The sequence below is a fragment of the Equus asinus genome, chromosome 4, assembly GCF_041296235.1.
Source record: "Equus asinus isolate D_3611 breed Donkey chromosome 4, EquAss-T2T_v2, whole genome shotgun sequence".
Taxonomy (NCBI): domain Eukaryota; kingdom Metazoa; phylum Chordata; class Mammalia; order Perissodactyla; family Equidae; genus Equus; species Equus asinus.
The window spans coordinates 37,175,343-37,200,492 of NC_091793.1; the positions used below are offsets into that span (position 1 = coordinate 37,175,343).

Sequence of the window (25,150 nt, forward strand, 5' to 3'; positions counted from 1 at the left end):
AATGTGAATTGTTATAGGCTTTGGATCTTGGTAAGCAATCATAATTTTAATTAAATTAAATATATATATATATATATATACATATATATATTTTTTTTTTTGGTGAGGAAGACTGACCTGGAACTAACATCTGTTGCCAGTCTTCCTCCTTTTGCTTGCGGAAGATTGTCCCTGAGCTAACATCTGTGCCCAGTCTCCCTCTACTTTTGTATGTGAGACACCACCACAGCATGGCTTGATGAGTGGTGTGTCGGTCCACACCTGGGATCCGAACAAGTGAACCCCGGGCTGCCAAAGTGGAGTGCACAAACTTAACCGCTATGCCACTGGGCTGGCCCCTAAATCTAATTTTAATTAAAATTAAAAACAAATATTCCTGATGCAGCAATCCCTCTATTAGTAGTTTATCCCATAAAATAAATTTTTAATAAGATTAAAAATGCATTTACCTGGGCTGACCCCGTAAGTGGTCCTGGAGGATGGTGCCTCATCCCCACTGGGTGTCATTTCAAGGCTGATGCCTCAGTTGCCACTCATAGTTGGCAAGTGGGCAAGGGTGTTTACTGTGGCATTCTTGATGGTGGCAAAAAAACTGGAGACAAAGAGAAAGTGCAGTAGCAGGAGAATGGCCAGTTCTGACAGACTGTAAGATTAACTAAAATTGTGCAACATGAGATTCTGGAAATGGCTGAATAAATTATGGTTGATCCACACTAAATAATATTATTCGGCCATTAGAAATAATGAGTTAGAGTTATACCTGTAGACTTAAGAGGGATTTTTTACAAGACATGGTTGAAGGAAAAATGCACAGTTCAGAAAAGTATGTATAAATCCCATTTTATAACATAACATTAACCCTCCTTCTATGTCCATTTATGTATTTATACCTAGGTATATGGTAATTCTAGCCTGGAGAAAGCTACAAAACTACTAGGTTGTTAACATGGTTTGGGGCTCTGGCGTGGTAGGGTGGGAGAGGGTGGTTGTGAAGGGGCAGAATTAAAGAAGCAGTAAGAAAACTCACAAGTGTACTGTAACAATAGGAATAATATTGTTAGAGTGGTGGCTTGAAACAACTAATTGGCCCCCAAAGGACCAACATCCATATATTAATTTGTCCTTTGGGATAATGTGAATGATGACTAGATTAATGCAATCTCAGCTCTATTTTCCTGATAGGAATATTTCTCAGAACTGCAACAGTATTGAAAACTAAACTTAATTGTCTAACTCTTGATTAAATTCAGGACCATGTGATATGAAGCAAGGAGGAGAAGAAGTGAACGCTGATATTAATTGATTTCCTGAGATATGAATGTTTGCTTTTAGTTTTAAAGGAAACTATTATTTCAAGTACCTGGTATCACTGTATATTTAATATGGTACAAACTTCTCCATATGGTTTTTCAAGGCCTTCCTAAGCCTGGGTGTGATCTTTAGTTCCTTGTATTCATGTAACATTCTACCTATATTTTTTATGGCACTTGTCAAAATGCATTTTATAGTTATTTTATCCTCTCCACTAGTTTTCAAGTCCTTTGGAGGAAGGACTCATTTGAAAATTGAATATATCAATTTTGTCTCAGAGTACACTCCTTTATACATGATAAGCAATTTATCAGTAGTTATTCATAACAATAACATTTGATGGCTTAAAACTTGCATAATTTGAGTAAAACATTTTATAATGTGTAAAGATGGTATTTTTTGACAAAACACATTGTGCTTCTATTTTTTAGATCTTGATAAAGTGTGTAGTGGTTTTGCAAGGACTCCCCAACATCATCCAGGCAAAGAAGCATACTGCAAGTTCCCAAAGCACGCAGCACATGATAGCTTGTTGTATCTTCTACATAACAAAGGTATTTATCTCATTCTTTGTCTAGAGTCATAAAATTTGGGAGCAATAATGATTTAAAAAGTTAAGCTACTTTTAATCAGAGTAATTAAAATATTTTAAAAAGTAGCACCCTAAAGCATTTTTAGATCAAAAGCAAATGGAAAGTATAAAATTACTGAATAGATATCTGTTGTAGAACTTTTTGATGAAATTGTGGTGCTTGTCAAATGAATATTTGATCTTATTTTGAGATAGCATTTGGACATCTATAAGCATAACATATTGTCACAGAAAACAAATTTGTTTCAAAACCCCAAAACATCTATTATGTATTTATTATACTGTAGTCAACCTGCGTATCATCTTGCCAGGTTGTGACCTCAGTGGAACCTGTAGGCAGACCCAAAGCATCTTAACCCAGGAGTTGTGTCAGGACAGTGGGCCTTAGAAGATGCTGAGAGACCCGGTAGCAGGGTTATGATTGAATGGTCACTGAGTAAAGGAGAGTATGGTAATCCCATGAAATCAGAATGTAAAAAATGATGTTACGCCTGAAAGAAGGGGCAGATGAAGCACAGAGTTTAAGGGTGTTTCTGAGATTGGTGTGCAGGGCCCTGAAGCAAACAGAGAAACTGTAGAGGTGAAGGAAGACTGTACCGATCGAGGGTGATCTCTCGTGCCAGCTCTGATGGCCTAGTGGTTAAAGTTCAGTGCTTGCACTGCTTCGGTGGCCTGGGTCCATTTCCTGGTCACAGAAGCACACCACCAAGTCTGTCAGTTGTCGTGCTGTGGCAGTGGCTCACATAGAACTAGATGGACTTACAACTAAAATATATGCCATGCATTGGGACTCTGGGGAGGGAAAAAAAAGAAAGAGGAAGACTGGCAACAGATGTTAGCTCAGGGCGATTCTTTCACTGCCAAGAAAGAAAAAATATAAGGATCTAAGTCAGAAAGAAGACAAGGCAAAATGTGGTCAGAGTATGTATAAGGTCAGGGTATATAAAGTAGGAGATATATATATAAAGGCAAATGGAGTTCAAACTGTATGAAAACATCTGAGGATGTTCTTTCCTAACCACAGGTGGACAGAGTAGTCAGGTAGGTTGTGGAAATTGACAGCTAGAGATCAAGCAGCAAAGACTGGAGACCTCGAGGAAGAACCTAGTGATGCGGAGTGGGGCTGATGGGTAGCAACTAAGGCATGTTGGGATTGGACAATAAGGGAATGACCTGGCTATGGAGAGAATGGTCATCAAGAGACTGACCATTGGTGTCTGAGTTTAGCCACTAAGAGAAAGGCTAAGGGGCACTGGGGATTGTAGGTAAGATTGATCTTGATTTTGAGCTTGCTTTTTTTAAGGCAGGAGAAGCAAACCTGAGCTTTCTTGAATTGGTTGCTCTTTAACACAAGCATCACATCACAATATTATATCAATATCATCATCGCCTTCAACCCTAAATCAATAAACTTTTGTTTAAAAAATACATGCATATAAATAATAGTGGATACAGAGAGTTCTATGACAAGGTCTCTGCCCTTCATGGGTTTATAATCCAGTTAGGGAGACAAGACATAAACTAGTTTTTCATTTTATTTCGCTTATTCATTCAACAAACATTTGTTGATTACATATCTGTGTCAGATACTGTCTTGGGCAGTTGATATATGCACAAAGGGTTGGAGAGAACCCCAGAGTAGCTATAAAAGAAGAAAGAGAAGACACAGAAGGAGAATGAGAAGGGCAAGGATAAGGAGAATGAGGAGAAGGAGGAGGAGGGGGACAGGGAGGTGGAAGAGAGGGGAAGGGAGAGGAAGAGGAAGAAATCATGGACAACACAGAGTTCTAGCTTGGGTGGTGGATGGATGGTGGCGACACAAAAAGGCATGCAGGAAATCAGTAAGGACTGGGACAACTGGGAAAGGCTTCACCTAGGAGATGAGACTTAAGATATTCTCTAAAGGAAGAGTTATAAAGTCAAATCCCTACTGGGGACCAGGAGGTAAATGAATTCATGAATTGGTTGAATGTAGGACAACGTTTGTTGGGTCCTGAGACAATCTGGAGAGTAGGCTCCATACCTATAGGCGTTTAAATTCATTAAAAAGACAGCAACCCTGTCCATCAAATCAAAGGCTGTTTGGACAGATTCATTAATTCAACAAATATGAATGAAGTGCTTATAACACGACAGACACTGTTCTAGGCACTGGGGATACAGTAATAAAAAGGTCACTTTCCTGCTCTCACAGAACTTATGGTCTAGTGGGGGAGACAGACAACAAAGGAGCATCTATAATATAATTCCGTGAAAGTTTGTGTGTTATAGGCAAAAAGAAAAACATTAAAGGAGAGAGACTTTGGGGGGTTGGGTCCACTTTAGACAGGATGACCCTGCAGCAAGAGGAACAGTAGAATTGAGATAGATGGAGAAGGAACAGCTTTGTAGATGGAGGGGATGGAGCGTTATGTGAGCAAATGTACTTAGGGATTCATGGCCAAGTGTAGCCTGCAAATGAGTAGGCTAGTTTAGGTGGCGTAAATCATTCGTGTGGGGCTGTGATTCCCTACCTGTTGGCTTGAGAGTTATTGTAAGAGGTCTATATATTCATAAGTGTGCCTAGTGTTGTTTGTAGACTGAATCAATGTATTCCCACATATGTGTTTTGCTTTTTTGCGAGGATGTGTGAAAGTAATTAAAATAGTTAATAAATTTATTTTAGCTTTTGCTTAATGAGAAGAATTACTAGAGAAATGTTACTATTGCTCAAAGTCTTGTGAGAAGGCTGTTTATTTATTTTAAGGTAAAGAGATAGTGGAATTTGGGGGAGGTGGCAGCTTAAGCACTCATCCCTGATTTGCTCTACTTTCAAACTCCTATTTTAGGTGTTATAGTAGCCTCAGTAGGCCAGCTGGTAAAGCCTGACTGGGTATCTTATCTTAGGCTGTGGGGAGAGGGATGGAAAGAGGGCATTTTATGGGACCTCATTCACCTCGGAAACAAGAAAGAACCAAGAGACCAGAGGGGGAGAGGTAGGCTTATTTATCCTCGTTGTTCGACCTGAGGACCAGCATAATATGTTTCCTCAAAGGCTTTAGTTGACTGAATCCAGTGAATCTGCTGAAAGAAGGGCTGTATCTGTCTTCCTGTCTTATGTGGTCCTCACAGGACCCTTCTGATTTGGCCAAGGATCTGGAAGAATTCTTCATGGGTGGACTGATCTGATCCATCACTTTAGTAGGAACTTAAGTTTGCTTCCATGGAGGTCTGACAACAGGGGGCCCTCTGCCCTCTACTGTAGCAAAGAGGGCGTGATTTGCTGCTGTTCACGGCCTGACCTTAGGAGCAGAAAATCCTAGTCCTTCCGTCACTCACTGGTTTACCACTGTTGGGGCGACCTTTATAACTGGTCTGTGTAGATGCTGAGGGAGCATAAACTATTAGCAGGAAGAGAAAAATAATAACTCACTTTGGGGGAGTCAGAACCCCAAGCAGGAAGAGCAGGCCACACATCAAAATAATTGTGTTACTCTCACCATGTTGAAAAACACCACAGGTGACTTACGGAGGTCTGGAGGTAGAAAGGAAATAAGCTCCCTGAGTCTCAGGCAGGATTAATGTAAGAACATTTGTATAGACACATGTTGGTGAAATTCCTAAAACCCAAGGATAAGGGCAAACATTAAAGTTCTGAGACCCGAAGAACAGGTTATCTGCAATGGAAAGAGAATCAATTAGCTTCAAACTTTTTATCAGCAGTGCTAGACATTAAAATACTGGAGCAACGTTTGTAGAATCCTGAGGGAAAAAGACCTAGGTCCAAAAATTAATAACCAGGAAAGATAGCATTCATTTATGAGGGCAAAATAAACATTTTCAGAAGTGCAGGCATGTAGAAGGTATTCTGCTCATGTACTTATCTGAGGAAAACACTTGAGGAAATACTCTATCAAATGACAGTTGGTTCAGAACAGAAATCCCAAGATAGGGACAGACAAAAAGGAGTGGAATAATGGGAGCAATGAATCTTGCAATACATGTATTATTAAAATTAAATAGATAATAATGGTGTGACTAGGACTTTGTAATATAAATGCTAAGTAGGGACTCTTGAAATAGAAGAATCATCCTTGAAAGAAAAACTTGTCAGTAACCTAGAACTAAAACCTCCATCCTGTTTGGGGCTGAGGGAGGGGTGAGCAGGTAGAGATTCTTGTTGCACTGTTGTGTGTTTTTAAAAAATATGTATAGTATAAAATTATTATTTTGGGGATAGAATATATATATATTTAAAGATGACTCAGAGGAGTATGTAGCTGTGAGCAGAACTTTAAAGCACAGTAGGACTTGTAAATTGACAGAAAGGAAAAATAAACAAAGGAATGATGAGGAAAAATGGCTAGTTCAGCAAAAGTAAGAAGGCAGCAAAAGAGATAATATTTAAGATGGAAGGAATAAAATCAAGTATATTAATTACCTCACTAAGCATGAATGAACTCAGAAGACAGAGACTGCTGGATGGGTTAAAAAGTGAGGTTCAAATGGATATATTTCAAGAAACAGTCGTAACACAAAGTGACAAACACTGGTTGAGAAATAAATGGATAGACAAAGGTACTGGGAAAATGCGAACAAAAATGAAGGAGGAGCGGCAATTTTCGTATCTGAGAGAGCAGAATTCAGGGCCCAAAACGTTACTGAGGACAAAGAGAGGCCTTATGTAGCGTTCTTCAAATCTGTTCTGTCTGATCGCCCTTCTTTGCTCCTGGACAGCATCTGGTCACTTTCTGGTCTTGGGACAGTCTTGCTGTCAAGTATTAAATATCGAGTCTGAATTAAAACAAAACTTGAATTTTTTTACAAGAGCAAATTAAAGGAGAAAAGTAATTAAATGACATGAAAAATGCTAGAAGGCATTTGATAACACGTAGCAATCTTTCCTCATAAAATTTCTAAATAAGTTAGGAAGGGAAGGAAGCTATTGACTAATGGTGAAGACATTTACCAAAATTTTAGAGCAAATATCATATTAAATGGCAAATTTATGAAGCCATTTCCTTAAAAATCAGGCACAGGAGATGCTGACTGTTAAAGTATGAATCATTATTTGTAGAGATTCTGTCTTATGCAATAGATAAAGACATGAAATAATTTTATAATATTAGAAAAGTATAATTTATCTTTAATTGTAAAGGTCTCAAAAGCTCATGAGAAGATAGTTAAAAATTACTAGAACTAAAGAGAATTTATAAAGTGGTTATATGTAAGACACCTACAAATTGATTTTTTTTTAATACTAGCACTAACTAGTTAGAAATTGAGAGCGGAAAATACACCACTTATAATACACAGTATTTTAGCTTAACAGAATGTTAAAGGACCTAAATAAAAGAACTGTGAAATCTTACTGAAGGACACAAAATAAGATCTGAACACATGGCAGGCCACACCAAGTTCATGAATAGGAAGACTTACTGACATAGAAATATAAGGCCTTCCTAAAATAATATTTAAATGTAATGCAGTTCTAATGAGAATCCCAATGAGGTTTCTCTGAAACTGATTTGAATAATTTAAAATTTCTCACTAGATGTTAAAATTTACCATAAAGCCACTTCAATAAAAAACAATGTTAACAGAGTAATGGGCAAATAGTTCAGCGGAATAGAATAGAGAGTCCAGGAATAGCCAGCTCCTGGCCTACAGAAGAATTTAACATATGACAAAGGTGGAATTTAGATTCATTGAGAAAATGATAATTTATTGTAATAGTTTATTTAATAAAGGGTGCTGATATAACTGATTGTTCATCTAAAGATAAATTCAGAGCCCTACCTTACACCATAAACAAAATCAAGCCCAGATGGATTCAAGGATATTTGTATGGTCAGGAGAGACCTTTTTCAATGAGGCACAGAATCAAAAGATACGCTGAAAAAGATAAATAGATTACATGATAATTAAAAATATTTTTTATGGCAAGACACTATAAACAAAGCTTAAAGGCAAATATTAAAAAATATATGACAGATATAGGATTATTAACACTGATCACCTCAGGGAGTAATCAGTGAGAAAATATGAAATAATTTTACAGTTTGGGAAAAGAAGAATCAGATTTATTTCTAATTATGGAGGATATGATTAAATGTTTCAGTCACCTTAAAAAGTGGAGCATTAAACATTTACCAGAGGATGAATGGCTATCTTCTGAGGTTGGAGAGAAGCCATTGAAGGACTTCAAACCTGGAGATGACATAATGAGATTTGCACTTAAGAAAAAAGAAATTCTTCCGGTTGTACAACAGCAGCTAGTAATTAGAGAGAGAGAAACCTGAGGCAGGGAATGAGTTAGAAGGTGAGAGATGATAAACTAAAATAGTATGGAAAAGTGGGAGAGAGAAGTGAAAGGCTTCAAGAGTTATTTATGAGATAGAATTGAGAACCTAGAAACCTATTGAGTATGGGGAGACAAAGGAAGGAGAAGGAAGAGTCAATAGTCATCCAGCTATCTGCCCTGGGCAGTGGGGTGAATACAGTGCTATGTGTTGAACCCTGAATGGGCAGTAATATTGTGTGGGAAAGAACTAAAAGATAATGAGTTTTGAATATATTGAACCTTGGGACCTGTAGGATATCCAAAGTGGTGCCCATTATATCATTGGACCTATTGGCTTGGAGTTCAGGAGAGGCCCAATGCGTATAAAGACAAAGGAGTCCTTTGTATATGGACTCGATTGAAGCAATAGAAACAGGTGATATTATTACCTGGGGACAGTGTGTAGATGGAGAAAGGAAGAGAATTATTTAAGAATCTCAAGGGTGCACTTAGTCCAAGGGGCCAGTCCTGCTTCTAGAAGGCAAGAGGAAGAATTGGAGAGTCGATTAGTCCAAAGCTGTTTTGTCATTTCTACCTGTCTCCAACCTCAGGAATCTTCCTGCTGCTGTTAGTTCTGTCATTGTCACATGGCGTAACCATTGAAAGCAGGGGGGTCCCACACAATCCGAAGCACCCCTTTCCATTTCCAATGCTGCAATTACACACACATTAATTGGTGTTAAGCTGGGCTAAAAGTGCACCTTCCAAGGTTACTAATTTTAGAATATATTCATCTGCTTTCCCTTTTGCCCCCTAAATCCTTCCATCAATGAGTATTTCCAGGAAAGGGGTATCTTTCAAATAAGAAAAGGCCAGATTACATGCTCTTTCCAAGGCACTGGACAGCTACTCACTTTGTATTTAAATAACTAATAGCAGCTGCTGTGGTGTTTCTCCCAGAACAAAGAAACTCTATTCAAGCTAGTGTGTTCCTTGCAACTTGCCAATAGCGACTTCTGCTAAAAACCAACCAACCAACCAAACGACAATTCTGTTTATCCACAACATGTGCCTGTTAATGGGAGGAGCCAGGAGAGGGAAAGGATGGAGATCTGGGAGAGGAGGGAGGGGCGGCTAGAGCCGGATCCCTGAGGTGGCAGGAGGCAGTGGGATCTGAGCACGCGCGGGAGGGGTTAGTCCAGACGGGAGAGTCTCCTCCTCCCCCTTACAGGAGGGAAGGATGGTTGCAGTCACAGGTAGGTTTGTGCACAGGGGATAAGGTCGTTCCCCTACATTTCCTCTGTGGAAAGGAAGCAAGGCCATTTGCTGAGAGTGAGGAGGTGGAGAGTAAAGGCGGGTTTCAGAGAATTGAGATGTTTGCAACCGCCCCCGTGGAAGATGAGAGAGAGCAATGACCTAGAATAAGTAGGGTTTCCGACCAGCATTTGGGGGCTGGTGGAGGCTGAAGTTCTTGAATTCACTATTCCTCCCCTCTCTGCCTTGTGCGATTTTTCTCTCCTGTAGCAGCCAGCAGCTTGGGGCTGGCTCTGCGTTTCCGCACTTGCCATGCATGCCTCCATTCCCTTTTCCCCCTTTGAGGAATCGTATTGAGAACCAACTGATGTTATTGTAGAAATGCCCCTGAATGTGTTCTGGACATTTTTCAAAAAGTAAAGTATGTATTAATGTCAGAATTTTGCTGTTAGATGTAGTTCTGTCCCAAATTGATAGGCTGAGAACTGTCATTTCAGAAGCTTCTTCCAGCCTGACCAACAGTCCCAGAACCCTCCACTAGCCCTGAGTTACAGGTCTCAGGTATTTATCTGATATAAACACAGTTTTAGATGGATTTTCTCTTAGGACATGTAAACCCCAATTAGTCAAGTGGCTCTATTTCTTTTCTCTGTTCTCTTTAGAAAGTTGGTAATCTTTTCAGATGGCTCAGTCTTTCTTCTTTAAGCAGCAGTGTTTTTTCTAAAAGTTGCCAGAATTCCAAATAAAGTGCCACTTCTGAGACATGTCATCTTAAATGTTTCATTATTTTTGCATTGTTTAAAAATTATTATGCTAAACATCTGGCATGGTCTTTTTATTTCTGTTCACCATTTGGTATGTTAAGTAGAATTGATTCTCTATTTTTCTTTTGATTGGAACAATTCTTTATCATTTAGTATTTTCTGCTGGCATGTTAAAACAAGGGGAAAAGATTGCACAGTTATCTATGAGCCTAGGACCTAAATATTTCGGAAAGCAAAGTTGGATGGAGTGCAAGCATTGATTCATTTCTGCTGTCTAATAACAAAACTTGTTCCTTCTAGTATCAATCTTACAATGAGATTGGACTGTTTTGCTTGTCATTCAAGGCCCTGCTTGACCTAACCACATCTACCCTTTCAAAATTTATTTCACCATTTTCCTCCCCACATTCTATTCTGCAGTCAGCGTTAGTTGAACACCATTGCCCTGGTCCCACAGAAACGTTTCTGGTTCATAGCACCTTGCATTAGGAGGTCTTAGTTTTAAGCAGCCACTCAATATATCTTTTCCTGCATAGGAAGTAACAGTTGTTACTTATCTTAAATATTAGGTTATTCAACTTAACAGAATACATCTACATATAACAAATTCATACAAACTCATTTATACGCTTAGAGAATTGCCCTGTGGGGTTTACAATGAATGTATCCCCTTGATGCGACCCTTCACTATAGCAGAGTCTGTGCAAATCAGATTGCTGGCCAGGGAAGCGTTCCTGGAGTTGATGCTAGAGCCCGGGTTTTAATGACCAGGTAAAGCTGGATAAATAGGCGGGAAAGCTGTTCTGAGAAATCCCTCAGCTGTAGGAAGGTGTGAAGTTCCGAAATCACGGTGAGTATCAGGATTTATACTTGGCTCAATATTTTCTAAGTTTATAGAACAAGGAGATGAGTGGTGGAAGGTTACCCTAGCGAGGGAGGAAAGGACCAGGCTAGAGAAGGCCAAAGAATAACAACTAGTAACAAGGAATGTGGATGTGAGTGGCAGAGAAGGCCCTCCCCCTTCTTATGATGACAGTATCTACTTCCCCTAGGATTCATGGAGAATATTCTAGAAGCAGCTTATCTCTAGGCTACTCCATAACCAGAATGTCTTATAAATCAGTTACTGATATAAAAGCTCGCCTAAGACATCATGAGGTCAGTATTTGTGCCATTTCACATAGAAAGCAACTCATGGCAAGAGGCAGTGGTTATGTGGCCTTTAAGAATGCTTTTGTTTTAACATGGATCTTTTAAGTGGAAATATTTTTTTAACAGTTAACTTACTATATCAAAAGGTACATGGCTACATGTCCCAGAGATGTGGAGATTCATTATGGATGAGATCCCTGTTATTTGTTCTTTATTTAAAATAATGGAGTCATGCAGTTTTAATTTCAAGGAAATATGATCTGGAGGTAAACTTCCAGTTTCCTTAACAAAAACAGAGGAGTTCTTAGACCCAAAGCATTAGTAAGACTTATGAATTTATGAAAGATGAATTTATGAAATTTATGCATCTATGAAAGATGATGCATGACACTTGGAAATAGACAAGAATTTCCAACGGAGATAATTAATAAATATTTTTACTTAGATTCTGCGTTTATGGAAGGAACATGAACTGGCAGTAATGATTATAAATTATGGAAAAAAGATGTTGGACATCACTTCAAAGTGCAAATCTCTTTTTGGGCCTGCTGACCAAGAAGAAGTGCAAGAGGAGGTGATTATTTTTTGGTTCTCATCTTTGAACATTTTTTTGGTTCAGTCTTTTTAGGGTCATGTATTATTAGTAAACATGTTAGAAAAATTGATCAGGGGCCGGCCCGTGGCCGATTGGTTAAGTTCGCACGCTCTGCTTTGGTGGTCCAGGCTTTTGCCGGTTCGGATCCTGGGCACGGACGTGGCACCACTGGGCACTGCTTGGCACCGCTCGGCACTGCTGAGGCGGCATCCCACATGCCACAACTAGAAGGACCCACAACAAGAATGTACAAGTATGTACCGGGAGGGCTTTGGGGAGAAAAAGGAAAAAAGTAAAATCTTTAAAAATAAAGAAAACTGATCATTTTTAAACTTTTTATATTTACATAAAAGAATAATATATAGTGAATAGCTTCTTTTTTTCTTTTTCTTTTAATTGTGGTCAAGAAAATGAAAAGGAGTCTATGCTAGAAGGCTGAGTAGTCCCCTATCATTAGTTAGTTGATCATTAGTAAGGTGTTGATAGAAAGCTTCCTACACCCAGTTGGACATCAGACTAAAAGCTCTCTAAAGTCTCTTCTAAATTTAAGATTTATTATTCTGTGTGGGTCACCGAGTGTAGTGAAAACATGTCAGAGCTTTTTTTTTTTAAAGATTTTATTTTTTTTCCTTTTTCTCCCCAAAGCCCCCCAGTACATAGTTGTATATTCTTCGTTGTGGGTCCTTCTAGTTGTGGCATGTGGGACGCTGCCTCAGCGTGGCTTGATGAGCAGTGCCATGTCCGCGCCCAGGATTCGAACCAACAAAACACTGGGCCGCCTGCAGTGGGGCGCCCGAACTTAACCACTCGGCCACGGGGCCAGCCCCCATGTCAGAGCTTTTTGCTGTGTTCAAAGTAGATTTCCTAAACTCATTGTGACACTTGAATTGTCTTCTTTATGAGACAGCTAATGGTTGAGACTGCTTTTTAATATCTACCTCCCAAGCGTGGGTCTTACTAGAACCTGTTTTATTGCCTTTCCTTGAAACTATGCAGTTATATGTTTTTGTAGATCAAATTTTGAAATGTTGCTTAGTTGATCAGCTTTCCAAGGTGCACTAGGAATTGCTTAAAGCCCGTTCAGTGACTGGGTGGGATAGAGACTATTACCCCCAAGCCTGTTTCAACTGGAGTAGCTCCATTTCTATCTCTATTATATGTTGAGTTTCCAAGTAAGTGTTTGTTTGCCACAAAAAGCTTTAAAAATCATCACTATTTTACTGAATGAATTTTTTAGCCATAATACTTTTTTGGGGGGAGGGGGTTGTCTAGAGAAGGTTTTGAATAAGCTGGAGGCAATTTGAGAGTTTGTTTCACCGAGTGTTGTTCACTCTGAGTCCGTCAGCCAGCCCCTTTATATCACCCAGGCTTGACTCAGCCCCTTGTCCCATCACATAGTTGTAGGACAGGGCCCCTTGCCTCTTTCCTTGGACTGAGAAGCTCATACCTAATTTATAAGAGTCAGAAATTGTTATAGCCACTCAAGGTCTCTTTGAGCCTAAAGGGACTTGGGGGATGTTTTTTCTTTTTTGGAGAACAGGAGACATTAACTGGTCAGTTCTCAGGCTCAGATGGCTCAAAACATGGTGGAGAGCCTGAGCTAGACCTCCCAGTTCTTAATCCACTGATCTCTGATCCTGTTATGTTTCAATGAAAGGCAAAGCAGCAAAAGCAATTAGCTTAGTTCTAAAGAAGCTCCTTCTGGAAAAAGAAAGAAAAAAAAAAGAAAAAGCAAACAGGGATACGTTTCTGAGAGCAGCCTGGGAATTTTCTTTTGAGTATTTTTAGAGACATACTCTCTGCTGCTTTCAGAAGAGTACTGGGGGTGCTGGTTAGGGATTTGGAAGTTACTGGGAGGAAGGGAGAGGGAAGAGAAGAAATCTTTTGGTCAACCTCCAGAAAACACTTAGTACTGTGTCTGACATTTATTAAGAATGCAAAAGCTGTTATTATTAATTATTAACTCATATTGTTTAGCTGTGCAGATCATAGTTTTGTCTACCAAGTATGAAAGCATGAAAACATCAATTTAAGGAATGTTATTTGAAGTGACAGTTGTTGATACATGTTGAAGTACTTTCTAACATTTAACCCATGTTTCTAGGGCTCTTCTAAGAAGTCTTGCAAGGCTAAGAAGCTACAGCAGATATTATTACCTGAAAAAATAAATGAACAGCTGGTCATTTTGGAGACACACCTACTCAAACTCACAAAGCAATGTAGTCTTTTTTTTTTTTCTTTCTATAAGCTTCTGTTTAGCATTATATTTTTTAAAATAAGAAAATAGTTTGTTAAAAGGACCGAGATGAGATTACCATTTGGTAAACCCTTTAAGGAATATGCAGTGCTTTTCCGTTATGTCACTAATCCTAACAATACTCTATTAATATGGAATTACTCACAGCTTTTTACAGATGTGCCTCATAAAGATTAAGTGATTATTTAGGATTACATAGCTGGCTTGGATTTGAGTCTAAATCTTCTGATTCCAAAGTAGGATTTCCCAACCTCGACACTATTGCCAATTTGGGCCAGATAATTCTTTGTGATGGGGCACTGTCCTAGGCGTTGTGGATGTTGAGCAGCATCCCTGGCCTCTGTCCATAAATGCATAGCACACCATCCCCCCAGGTGACAACCAACTGGGAGGCAAATGTTGCCAATGTGTTGGGGAGGGGAGTGCAAAACCGAGAATCCCTGCTCTCAAGGCAAAAATGTAACTGAGAAATAAAGGGGTAGCATGAGGGGTATTAATGTGTGAGTGATCTGAACCACAGTCTACTCAGGTGAAAGATTAGTTTGATTTTACATCATTGTGCTGTATGGTAATTTCATATTAACACGAGTGGAATTTTGGAGTTTGGAAATCTGCTTAAGAAATTGATTTAATTTCTGGTGATGATAGGTATTATCACATTTTTTAAAAACAGGTACTTCAAATCTGGAAGAACAATGGGACCTAAATTTCTCTTAAGTAGAAGGCCCCACTTTTGCCCCTTGGCCTTTGGAGAACTGACTGTATTGGAGAATTTGTACCCCTCCCTCTCCTCTCTTACTGTGCACCTCAGATGTATCTGGGGGCTCAGATTGTTTCAGGATCCCTGACTGGAATCTCTCACTCTATTTTTATATGCTCCATGTCTGTTTCAAGCTGAATTTATGACTTGAACCCAATGCTCTATTATTCCCATAATCAGTAAACCTAGTTTTGGGGAAGTGGTAATTATCTGGCTACATATAAAAATTATAATTCCTTAAGAAGTAAAGTGTTTTAGAAATGTGAATTACTTATTTTCATATTATCAAAAAGCCCCAATTTACTAAGAAGCACCATGTAATTGTGCTAGCTAAACAGTAGATGCAATAACAAAACAATAATAAAAATAATAGTTTTAGGGGCTGGCCCCGTGGCCGAGCGGTTAAGTTCGCGCGCTCCGCTGCAGGCGGCCCAGTGTTTCGTTGGTTCGAATCCTGGGCGCGGACATGGCACTGCTCATCAGACCACGCTGAGGCAGCGTCCCACATGCCACAACTAGAAGGACCCACAACGAAGAATATACAACTATGTATGGGGGGCTTTGGGGAGAAAAAGGAAAAAATAAAATCTTAAAAAAAAAATAAAAGTAATAGTTTTATACAGTACTTTCTGTTTGCCGGGAACTATTTTAAGTGTTTTATTCATATTAAAACCCATAGAACCCTTAAATAACAACCACAAGAAGAAGGTACTATTATTTTCCCTGTTGTAAAGATAAGGAAATGGAGGCACAGAGAAGCTGAGTAACTTCCCAAGGTCTCGTAACTAAAAAGCGACAGGGTTAGAATTTGCACCCAGGCAGCCTGGCTGAGGGTGTGTGTTCTATACTTTACTGTGTTTTAAAGATAATTTTGTAAAAATGGAGTTAATATAATTGGTAGGTTTCTGAGTCTGGGGTTTGCTGATACCCGACAGCTGATGAATAAGAGAGACTCATGCCTTGGAAATTCTTCACCTATGTGGCGGTGGACTCCTTGGCTTTTAGCAGAAGAAAATGAAAGGAAAATAATTGAGATTATTGGATTGTTTTAATCTCCAAAATATGATCTAATTGATATTTTAAGTCACATAATTTAGGACGAATACTTGGGAATTTTTCTTTTTTCATCCCCTCCAAAGAATTTTCAGTTTTGATTATTGATGTTAAGCAGAATGTACAACTTATTATTTTTTTTTTAACCTTAGATGTTACAACTGAACTCTTAGGAACAGAGGACCCTATATTTCTTTACCCTATAGTTTTAAATTGGTCAGTCAAAGGTGCTGTGAGAGAAGGTAGGTGGCCTAAATGCATACATGCTGTTTACTTGACTTACTGTGGAAGATCATTTATTCCGGGGATTCTGTTGTTGTTTTTCTGCTTAAAGATTTCACCCTTCTAGGCAGAAGATTTTAGGTTCTTACTCGTTCAGAGTAGTGCAGAATCTTGATCGTCAAGTAATGAAAGAGACCTGATAAAGAGGTCTCTTCAAATTAAATAAGTACCTGATTTAAAATCTGGAAAGACAGAATCTTGATGGTTGCTTGTTTTTGATAATAAATGGTGTTATTATGAAGCTTACAAAAAACAAGGGAATTAAAAAATGTGTTAGTGATCTTTAAGTTCAGCTATGAAGAAAGAACAACATTATTGCTTGGCTCAGAATAAAATATAATAAAAATTAGGATGACTACTTATTTTGATAATTGTCAACAATATTTTCCCCAACTAGTTAGGTATACAGTAGAGACAATGTTTATGAACTCTTTCTTAACACTGAGATATTTGGAAAATAATGAAATATAGACCATAAAGGATAAATTTGATCTTAGAAAAATAATAGTTCTCACCATATTTACTCTTATATATTTTTTTAAAAGTGAGAAATCTAAAAAGCAGGTTAGTAAACTTGCCTGTTGGAACAAAATGACTTTTAGCAATGGTAACGTTTCAGCACCAATAACTTGGTATATTGGTAACTATATATGAACTTCTTTGTTTTCACAGTTATGAAATTTAAGCAGAGACCTAGATTCCTGGAATTCTTTACACAAATTATGCTAAAATGTATGAATGATGAAAAATTTCACCTTATGGTGGAGATAACAAATCCTATCCATGACTTCTTGAAAAGGTACTCATAATATCTATTTTATTAATATTAACAATTTTGATTTTTTTAATTTAACAACATTGTCACTTTAAGATATGTAAAGTGCGTGAAAAAGAGGGTGGCGTATACACAGGTACAGTAGTCACCTGGGAGAGAGTGAGGATTTGTGTCTATGCGTCTAAACAAATAAATAACTAAACGTAGAAATATTTATACAATGGAACTAAAGAATAAGAATAGAGCATGTTCATATTTCTAGGAAGAACTAGATTAGGCCTTTTGCTATTGAGTTAGGATGGATAATGGCATCTCCAGGCCATCAGCTCCCCTCACACAGGGTTTTTGGTCCAGTTTTGGTTATTTACCATGCTTTTCTAATTCCCCTATAGTAGCAAGCAGACACTTCTTGGGATTTGCATTTGTATATGTTAAGGGGGAGTTCTTTAAATAGAAGTAGTAAAACTTAAAGCTATCTCTTGTTCTGCAAGCCTGAATAATTCTCTTTGCCCCCAGAGAAAATTGTAGTGTCTTATGGCAGTTATGAGAGAGGCTGAAGGAATCCAACTTTTGTCCCAATAACTAGGCTTTACTTTCACCACTGGGCATAGCTCTATCTCATTTTAGTAATAGGAAACATCAATAACATGAGGTCTATTTAAAAAAAGGCAGCAGAAGAGAAACATTCTCATAAAAACGTACAGGAAAATATTCTTCCTAAAATAGGCACTTCCTTTATTAGAACAAGTGCTTGGAATATACGTGCTTTATATTTTCAAAAAAGAAAAGAGGAAATTGCTTCTATTAGATGAAGCAGGCCATGGTAATAAGAGAATTGGTCAGAATTAGAAAGTTCCATTAAATTAAAAAATAGCCAAAATTAGATGTTTAGAAGCTGTAAATAATATTCTTAATACCAAAGAAAATCAGAAGACACTTTCAGTGTGCAGTGACATTTGGAGGGCTGACCGTGGAGGTCCAGTCTAAGGATAATAGATATTCTGAAAGAAGAAGACAGAGTAAGAGTCTTAGAAGCATTGACCAGTGATATAATAAAGCACCTGAGGTTGGAGATTGAGCAATATAAGTGGGTTCAAAACAAAGGTAATGATTCCAATTTTCAAGGCTGAGCAGATGTTTTAGGATGCTCTTCTCCAAGTCAAGGAACATAGACAAGAGGCAAACACAATACCGTGATTTCTACTTTGATAGTAATATCTATTTTCTTTTTACATTCATATGCTTAACATACTTTTGTACAAAATGTTTCTCATACTGCAACAGACAAATATGCAGCTGTATTTTCTTTCAATTTTATGGTTTCATGATTTATATTTAATGTTTTAATCTACATGGAATTAATTTTGGCATGGGGATTTAGATTAAACTTTAGGTTATTTTTCCCAGTTTATCAATTGTCCTGGTCACATTTAAAGAATAATCTCTTCATTACTTATTTTTTAATGCCACCATTTCACATTCAAAGTGGGTGATTCTACCTGTAACTCTTATAAATCACAATGAAGATATTTCATGAACTTTCATTTTCTATGTTACAAAGAGTCAAAGTATATGGCAATAACTGTTCAAAAGAAAAGGCTAATTTGACAGAAACATAACAATATTGAAAGAGTTTAACATGACTTTAAAAAAGACAGAAATAACAAGGACATAGAAAATGTACATAATGTAATTAATACAATTAATTTAATATTTGTAGCCAATTGAGCTAAACACATTTTGAAACACTCTTTAAATTAAAAAAAGGTAATATTTAATCTGTAAAATAAAGCTCAATAGATCACTCACACTAAAATTTGTAAAGACCACATTCTCTTACAGTACAATAAAACTGAAATTTTAAAACAAAATAAATTACTGGCATATATAATTATTGGATCTAAACAGAAACCTAACTAGAAGTATAGAGCTTTTTGAAAATAATGATGAGAAACTCTCATAGCAAATGTACTCAAAGCAGTAGTTAGAGACAAATTCTTAGCTTTAGAAGCTCCCATTACTAAACAAGAAAAATAAAACTAGCTGAACTTTTACTGAACTCAAGAAGTTAGAAAAATGACAAAATAAATCTAAGAAAGCAGAAAGAAGAAAATAAAAATTAAAAAATGAAAATCAATTATAAGTTGATTCTAGAATAGCCCAATTGATAACTGCTAGAGCTAGTTCTTTGAAGATACAAATAAATTAGATAAATTTCTGGCCAGCATAATAAGAAAAAGTCCAGTACAAGTAATCCAAAGAGAAAATAATCATAAATTTAGAAATGTTTTAACAAATATTAGATAACAGTATATAAAATTTAATGTGATTAAATTTTGAAAATCTAAAGTGATGATAGTCTGGAAAAATTTTAATTATAAGAACTTATTGAAGCAGTAAAAAAATTTGGATAGCTCAATTTTTTTTAGGCTAGTTCTTTCATATTTTACAGGAACAGATCATTTTTGTTTTACATAAAGCTATTTCAGAACATAGGTATACATTTTCTTAGTAAATTTATCACAACAGGCTCTGATCACAGTTTTATAAAAAGAGAATAAAAAATGGAAAATTATGAATCAATCTTATTTAGCAGCATAAGAAACAAAAATTCAAAACAAAATACTAGCTTATAAGTTCAGCAGTGAAAATGTAGATTTTATTCTCAATATAAATATAGTAGGAAATTTGTAAGTATAGTCATCACCAGTAGTCACAGGAGCCTTTAATAGATACTAAAAAGTCATGTGCTGAAATTCAACAGCCATTCCTGGCAAATTAAGATTAGAAGAATATTTTCTGTTAAAATGAGCTCTACAACCAGGAAAGCTATTATTGCTTCTGTCATCTAACATTTTTCTGAAAGTTCTTGCCAGTAATTAATATAAGAAATAGAAATTAGAACCCTTGGAATGACATCAGGAACATGGCTGTTCCTTTTATCTCTCCTCCTTTGCACTACAACTAAATGGTCATTCATTGATCAATGGAGGATACCACACAGCACAATGGGATGCCTGAAAGACCCATGCAGCTATACATCTGAAGGCGGATGGACTGCCCCCAGGGAGGTGGTAGAGATAGGTGAGCACTCCTCTGCCCCCCTAGACAGCCCTGTGCACACATGTGACCACTTTCCTGGCTGGCAGTAGTGCCCATAGTACCACTGCAGCTCCAAGAGTGGGAGCACACCTTGGGATGACTGTGGGAACAGGCGATGGCAGCTCTGAGCCCCCATGTGATCACTTTCTTATGCAGTGGGAGAGCCCACAGTGCTTCTGTGGTCCCAAGGAGTGGCCCTAGGCTCAGGCCCCTTGAGAAAGCCCTTCCTATCAAGCACAGTGGCAGTTGTGCCTGTAAGAAAAGACAGTGGAGGATCTACATACCTGGGTGAATGATTTCTCAGTTGGCATGAATGACCATAGTACCACTGCAGCCCTGAAGATGGGAGCACATCTCTGCATGACTGTGGGAGCAGGCAGTGGCAGCCCTGAACCCTCGTGTGATCACTTTCCCATCTGGTGGCAGAGCCCACAGTGCCTCTGCAGCCCCAAGGAGTGGCCTAGGATTGGACCCTGTGAGTAAGGCCTTCCCACCAAGCACAGCAGCCAGTGTGACCATAAGAAGAGGCAGCAGAAGATCTACACACCCAGGTGAATGCTTTCCTGGCTGGGGCAAGCACCCAAAACTTCCAGCAGACAAGGTGGGATCAGAAACACAGCTCCTGCTTCCCCCCAGCTGTAGCAGGTGGCATCTACAACCTAATGCTACCACAATACCCTAGCAAAAGATTAGTTCATCAAACACCATGAAAAACTACAGCAATTCAGAGCAGAAGGAGAATGAGAATTCTCCAGAAATAAACCCTGAAGTCACAGAAATTTACAATCCAAATCACAGAGAATTCAAAATAGCTATCGTAAAGAAACTCAATGAGTTATAAGAAAACTCAGAAAGACAGTTCAGTGAGCTCAGGAATAAAATTAATGAGAAGAAGGAATGCTGTATCAGAGAGATTGAAACTATAAAAAAACCAAGCAGAAACTCTTGTAGTGAAAAGCACAATTAATGAAATAAAAAATAATCTAGAATCCTTAAAAAATAGAGCTGATTCTGTGGAGGAAAGAATTAGTGATTTAGAGGATAGAAATATAGAATTGCTTTAGGTGAAAGAGGAGAGAGAACTAAGAGTTTTTTAAAAATGAAGGCAATCTTTGAGAAATATCTGACTCAATTAGGAAAAGTAACATAAGGATGATAGGTATTCCAGAGGAAGAAAGGAGCAGAGAGCTTGTTCAGAGAATAATACCTGAGAATTTCCCAAGCCTGGGGAAAGAACTGGAGTTACAAACACACAAAGACAATAGAACTCCTAATTACATCAATGTTAAAAGACCTTCTCTAAGACATATAATAGTAAAACTGGCACAAGTCAATGACAAAGGAAAAATATTAAGGGCAGCAACCCAGAAGAAAATAACCTACAAAGGAACCCCTATCAGGCTTTCAGCAGATTTCTAAGCAGAAACCTTACAGGCTAGGAGAGGATGGAATGATATATTCAAAGTACTGAAAGACAAAATCTTTCAGCCAAGAATACTCTATCCAGTGAAACTATCCTTCATATACAATGGAGAAATAAAAGCTCTCCCAGATAAACAAAAACTGAGGGAGTTCATCACCACTAGACTTCCCCTATAAGAAATGATTAAGGATGCCTTCACATCTGAAACAAAAAGGCAAAGATCTCAAAAAGTTTTGAGCAAGGATATAAATAGACAGACAAAATCAGAAAACTACAGCTCTCTTTTAGAACAGGTAAGCAAATACTTAACCATAACTTAAAAGACAAAGAGAAGGAAAGCATCAAAAGAAACTATAAACACTTCAACTTAGTCACAAACTCAAAGGCAAAACAGAATAATTTGTAGTAACAATAACTCGGGGAAAATGAAAGGGATGGAACCTGCTTAGGCTAATGCAGATAAGAGGCTATCAGAAAATGGATTCTCTTATCTATGAGATCTTTTATACAAACCTTAATGTAACCACTAGAAAAAAAATCAGAGCAGAACCACAATTCATAAAAAAAGAAAGAACTGAGAAAACCTCCACAGAAAACCTCCAAAATGAAGTGTCAGTCAGAAATACAAAGGAAGAGAAACAATGGAAATATAGAACAACCAGAAAACAAGAGATAAAAATGGCAGTATTAAGCCCTTATGTATCAATAATCACTCTACATGTAAATGAGTTGAATTCTCCAATCAAAAGACACAGAGTGGTTGGACAGATTAAAAAACAAGACCCAACAATATGCTGCCTCCAGGAAACACATCTCAGCTCTAAAGACAAACACAGGCTCAGAGTGAGAGGATGAAAGATGATACTCCGAGCAAATGGCAAACAAAAGAAAGCAGGCGTTGCTATATTTAGACAATGCAGACTTCAAGATAAAAAAGAAAATGAGAGACAAAGAGGGACAGTATATAATCATAAAAGGGACTTTCCACCAAGAGTACATAACACTTATGAATATGTAAGCACCTAACACAGGAGCACCAAAGTATATAAAACAACTGTTAACAGACCTAAAGGGAGAAGTTAACAACAATGCAGTAATAGTAGGGCACCTCAACACCCCACTTACATCAATGGATAGATCATCCAGACAGAAAGTCAACAAGGAAATAGTGGATTTAAATGAAACACTTGATCAGATGGACTTAGAGCATTCCATCCAAAAACAACAGCATACACATTCTTCTCAACTGCACATGGAACATTCTCAAAGACAGACCATATGTTGTGAAACAAGGCAAGGCTCAAGAAATTTAAGAAGATTGAAATCATGTCAAGCATCTTTTCCAACCACAGTGATTTGAAACTAGAAATCAGCTACAAGAAAAAAGCTGGGAAAGTGACAAATATGTGGAGAGTAAACAGCATGCTACCGAACAACCATTGGATCAATGAAGAAATTTAAAAATACCTGGAGACAAATTAAAATGAATGTACAGCATACCAACTCTATGGGCTACAGCAAAAGCAGTTCTAAGAGGGAAATTCATAGCAATTCAGGCCCACCTCAACAAAAAGAAAAGTCTCAAATAAGTAATCTTAAAGTACACTTAACAGACTAGAAAAGAAAAAACAAACAAAGCCCAAAGTCAGCAGGAGAGAATAATATAAATTAGAGCAGAAATAAATGCATAGAGACTGAAAAAACAGTAGAAAGGATCAGTGAAACTAGGAGCTGGTTCTTTGAGAAGATAAAAAAATTGACAAACCCTTAGCCAGACTCACCAAGAAAAAAAGAGTATGGAAAACAGTACAGAGTTTTCTCGAAAAATTAAAAATAAAAATACCATGTGATCCAGCTGTCCTGCTACTGGGTATTTGTGCAAAGAACTTGAAATCAACAATTCAAAAGATTTGTGCACACCTATGTTTATTGCAGCGTTACTCACAATAGCCAAGATGTGGAAGCAACCCAGTGCCCATCAACTGATGACTAGATAAAAAAGATGTGGTATATATATATATACAATGGAATATACTCAGCCATAAAAAAGGCAAAACCATCCCTTTTGCAACAACATGGATGGACCTTGAGGGTATTCTGTTAAGTGAAATAAGCCAGACAGAGAAAGACAAACACCACATAATTTCACTCATATGTGGAAGATAAACACATGGACAAAGAGAACAATTAGTGGTTACCAGAGGGGGAGGGGGTGGGATATTGGACAAAAGGAGTAAATGTATATGGTGACGGATGAAAATTAGACTATTGGTGGTGAGTATGATGCAGTCTATACAAAAACTCATAAATAATGTACACCTGAAATTTCACAATGTTATAAACCATTATTACCTCAATTAAAAAAAAAGAATAGAAATTAGGATTAGGGTTTATGTGATTATCACACGATAGGATCTCAAAAATGTTTGTCAAATGAATTCCACAGTGAAGTAATCTGAAAGTGGAGATAAAAATGATTGATATTTGCAAATAATTTTTTTAACTTGACAAGTTAATTAACTGAAAACTATCAGAACTAATGATCAAATTCCACAGGATGGCTAGATGCCAAATGAATAGTTTTCATATATCAACTGGAAAGTATAATGGAAAAATGATCCCATTTCTATGAAATTTATCAGGAATTGTGAGGGGACTTAGACTAATATAAAGAAGACCAAACATCTTTACTAAGAGATATAAAAAAAGGATTTGAATAAATGGACATAGTACATTACTCTATGGGCAGATGGAATATTGTAAAGATGTCTATTATCTTCAAATCAGCTTGTTGGTTTAATGCAATTCCAATAAGATTAGTTTATTTGGAATGGGCTAGAATAAAGAAAAATATTTGAAAAATAAAAAAGAGCAAAAGGAAATATTTTTACTATCAGATAAAATATAACAGAGTTGTGTTTGTGAAATATTAGGCAGACAGCCATTGGGACTCAGTGTTTCAAGTCAAAAAAAGCACTAATATAAGTAATCAAAACAATGAATAAGCCATGAAATCAATGATAATGTTGACTACATAAAATTTTTCATAACACGTCATAAACAAAATAAAAAGCAGTCAGATCTAAGAGGAAGCATTCTACGAAGAGGTCGAGGAGTGGAGGCGTTTAATGTATTCAGTGGGTGAGAGTTCTGCAGAGCGTGGAGGAGAATGCTGACAGGATTGGGAAGATGGTAGCCCAAGCGTACATCTATGACCTCCTCTCCTTCCTGTCTCTTTCTGGAATAGCAGCATCCAGGTCAAACGTTCTAGTGGGGTAGGAGAGGGAAGAGGTAGAGAGGAGACCATGCTGGTTGGAAATCGGCAGGTGACCAGTCTCAGGGAGCAAGTAGGAGAGGTTATTGGTCCAAGCTTCCTAGTGCAGGCAGACAAAACATTTGCCAAAATGAATGCCAACTAACTGGCAGATTCTTGGAATTGCTGCAGCTGGGCTGGAGTCCTAACCAACCACAGGATCCAGGATCATCCTCATCAAAACTGAAGTGAAAGGCCAACCGCCACTGGGACTAAGATGAATTTGGAACCCCAGCTCCTAGAACTAGTTCTGCA

The 25,150-nt window shown here is 37.6% G+C and overlaps 1 protein-coding gene across 14 annotated transcripts in view; it reads left to right on the forward strand.

Annotated features, from left to right (window-relative positions):
• Positions 1-25,150, forward strand: part of CFAP54 (cilia and flagella associated protein 54) — a 308,554-nt gene that overhangs the window by 96,254 nt on the left and 187,150 nt on the right. For all 14 annotated transcript variants that reach the window (XR_011502650.1, XM_070507105.1, XM_070507102.1 and 11 more), the window contains 5 exons: positions 1,743-1,865; positions 11,781-11,909; positions 14,035-14,149; positions 16,153-16,242; positions 16,955-17,081. Coding sequence is in view for 13 of the 14 variants with exons in the window: in XM_070507105.1 (XP_070363206.1) it covers positions 1,743-1,865; positions 11,781-11,909; positions 14,035-14,149; positions 16,153-16,242; positions 16,955-17,081 (584 nt within the window). In the remaining variant the exon portion in view is untranslated. The remainder of the gene's footprint in view (positions 1-1,742; positions 1,866-11,780; positions 11,910-14,034; positions 14,150-16,152; positions 16,243-16,954; positions 17,082-25,150) is intronic.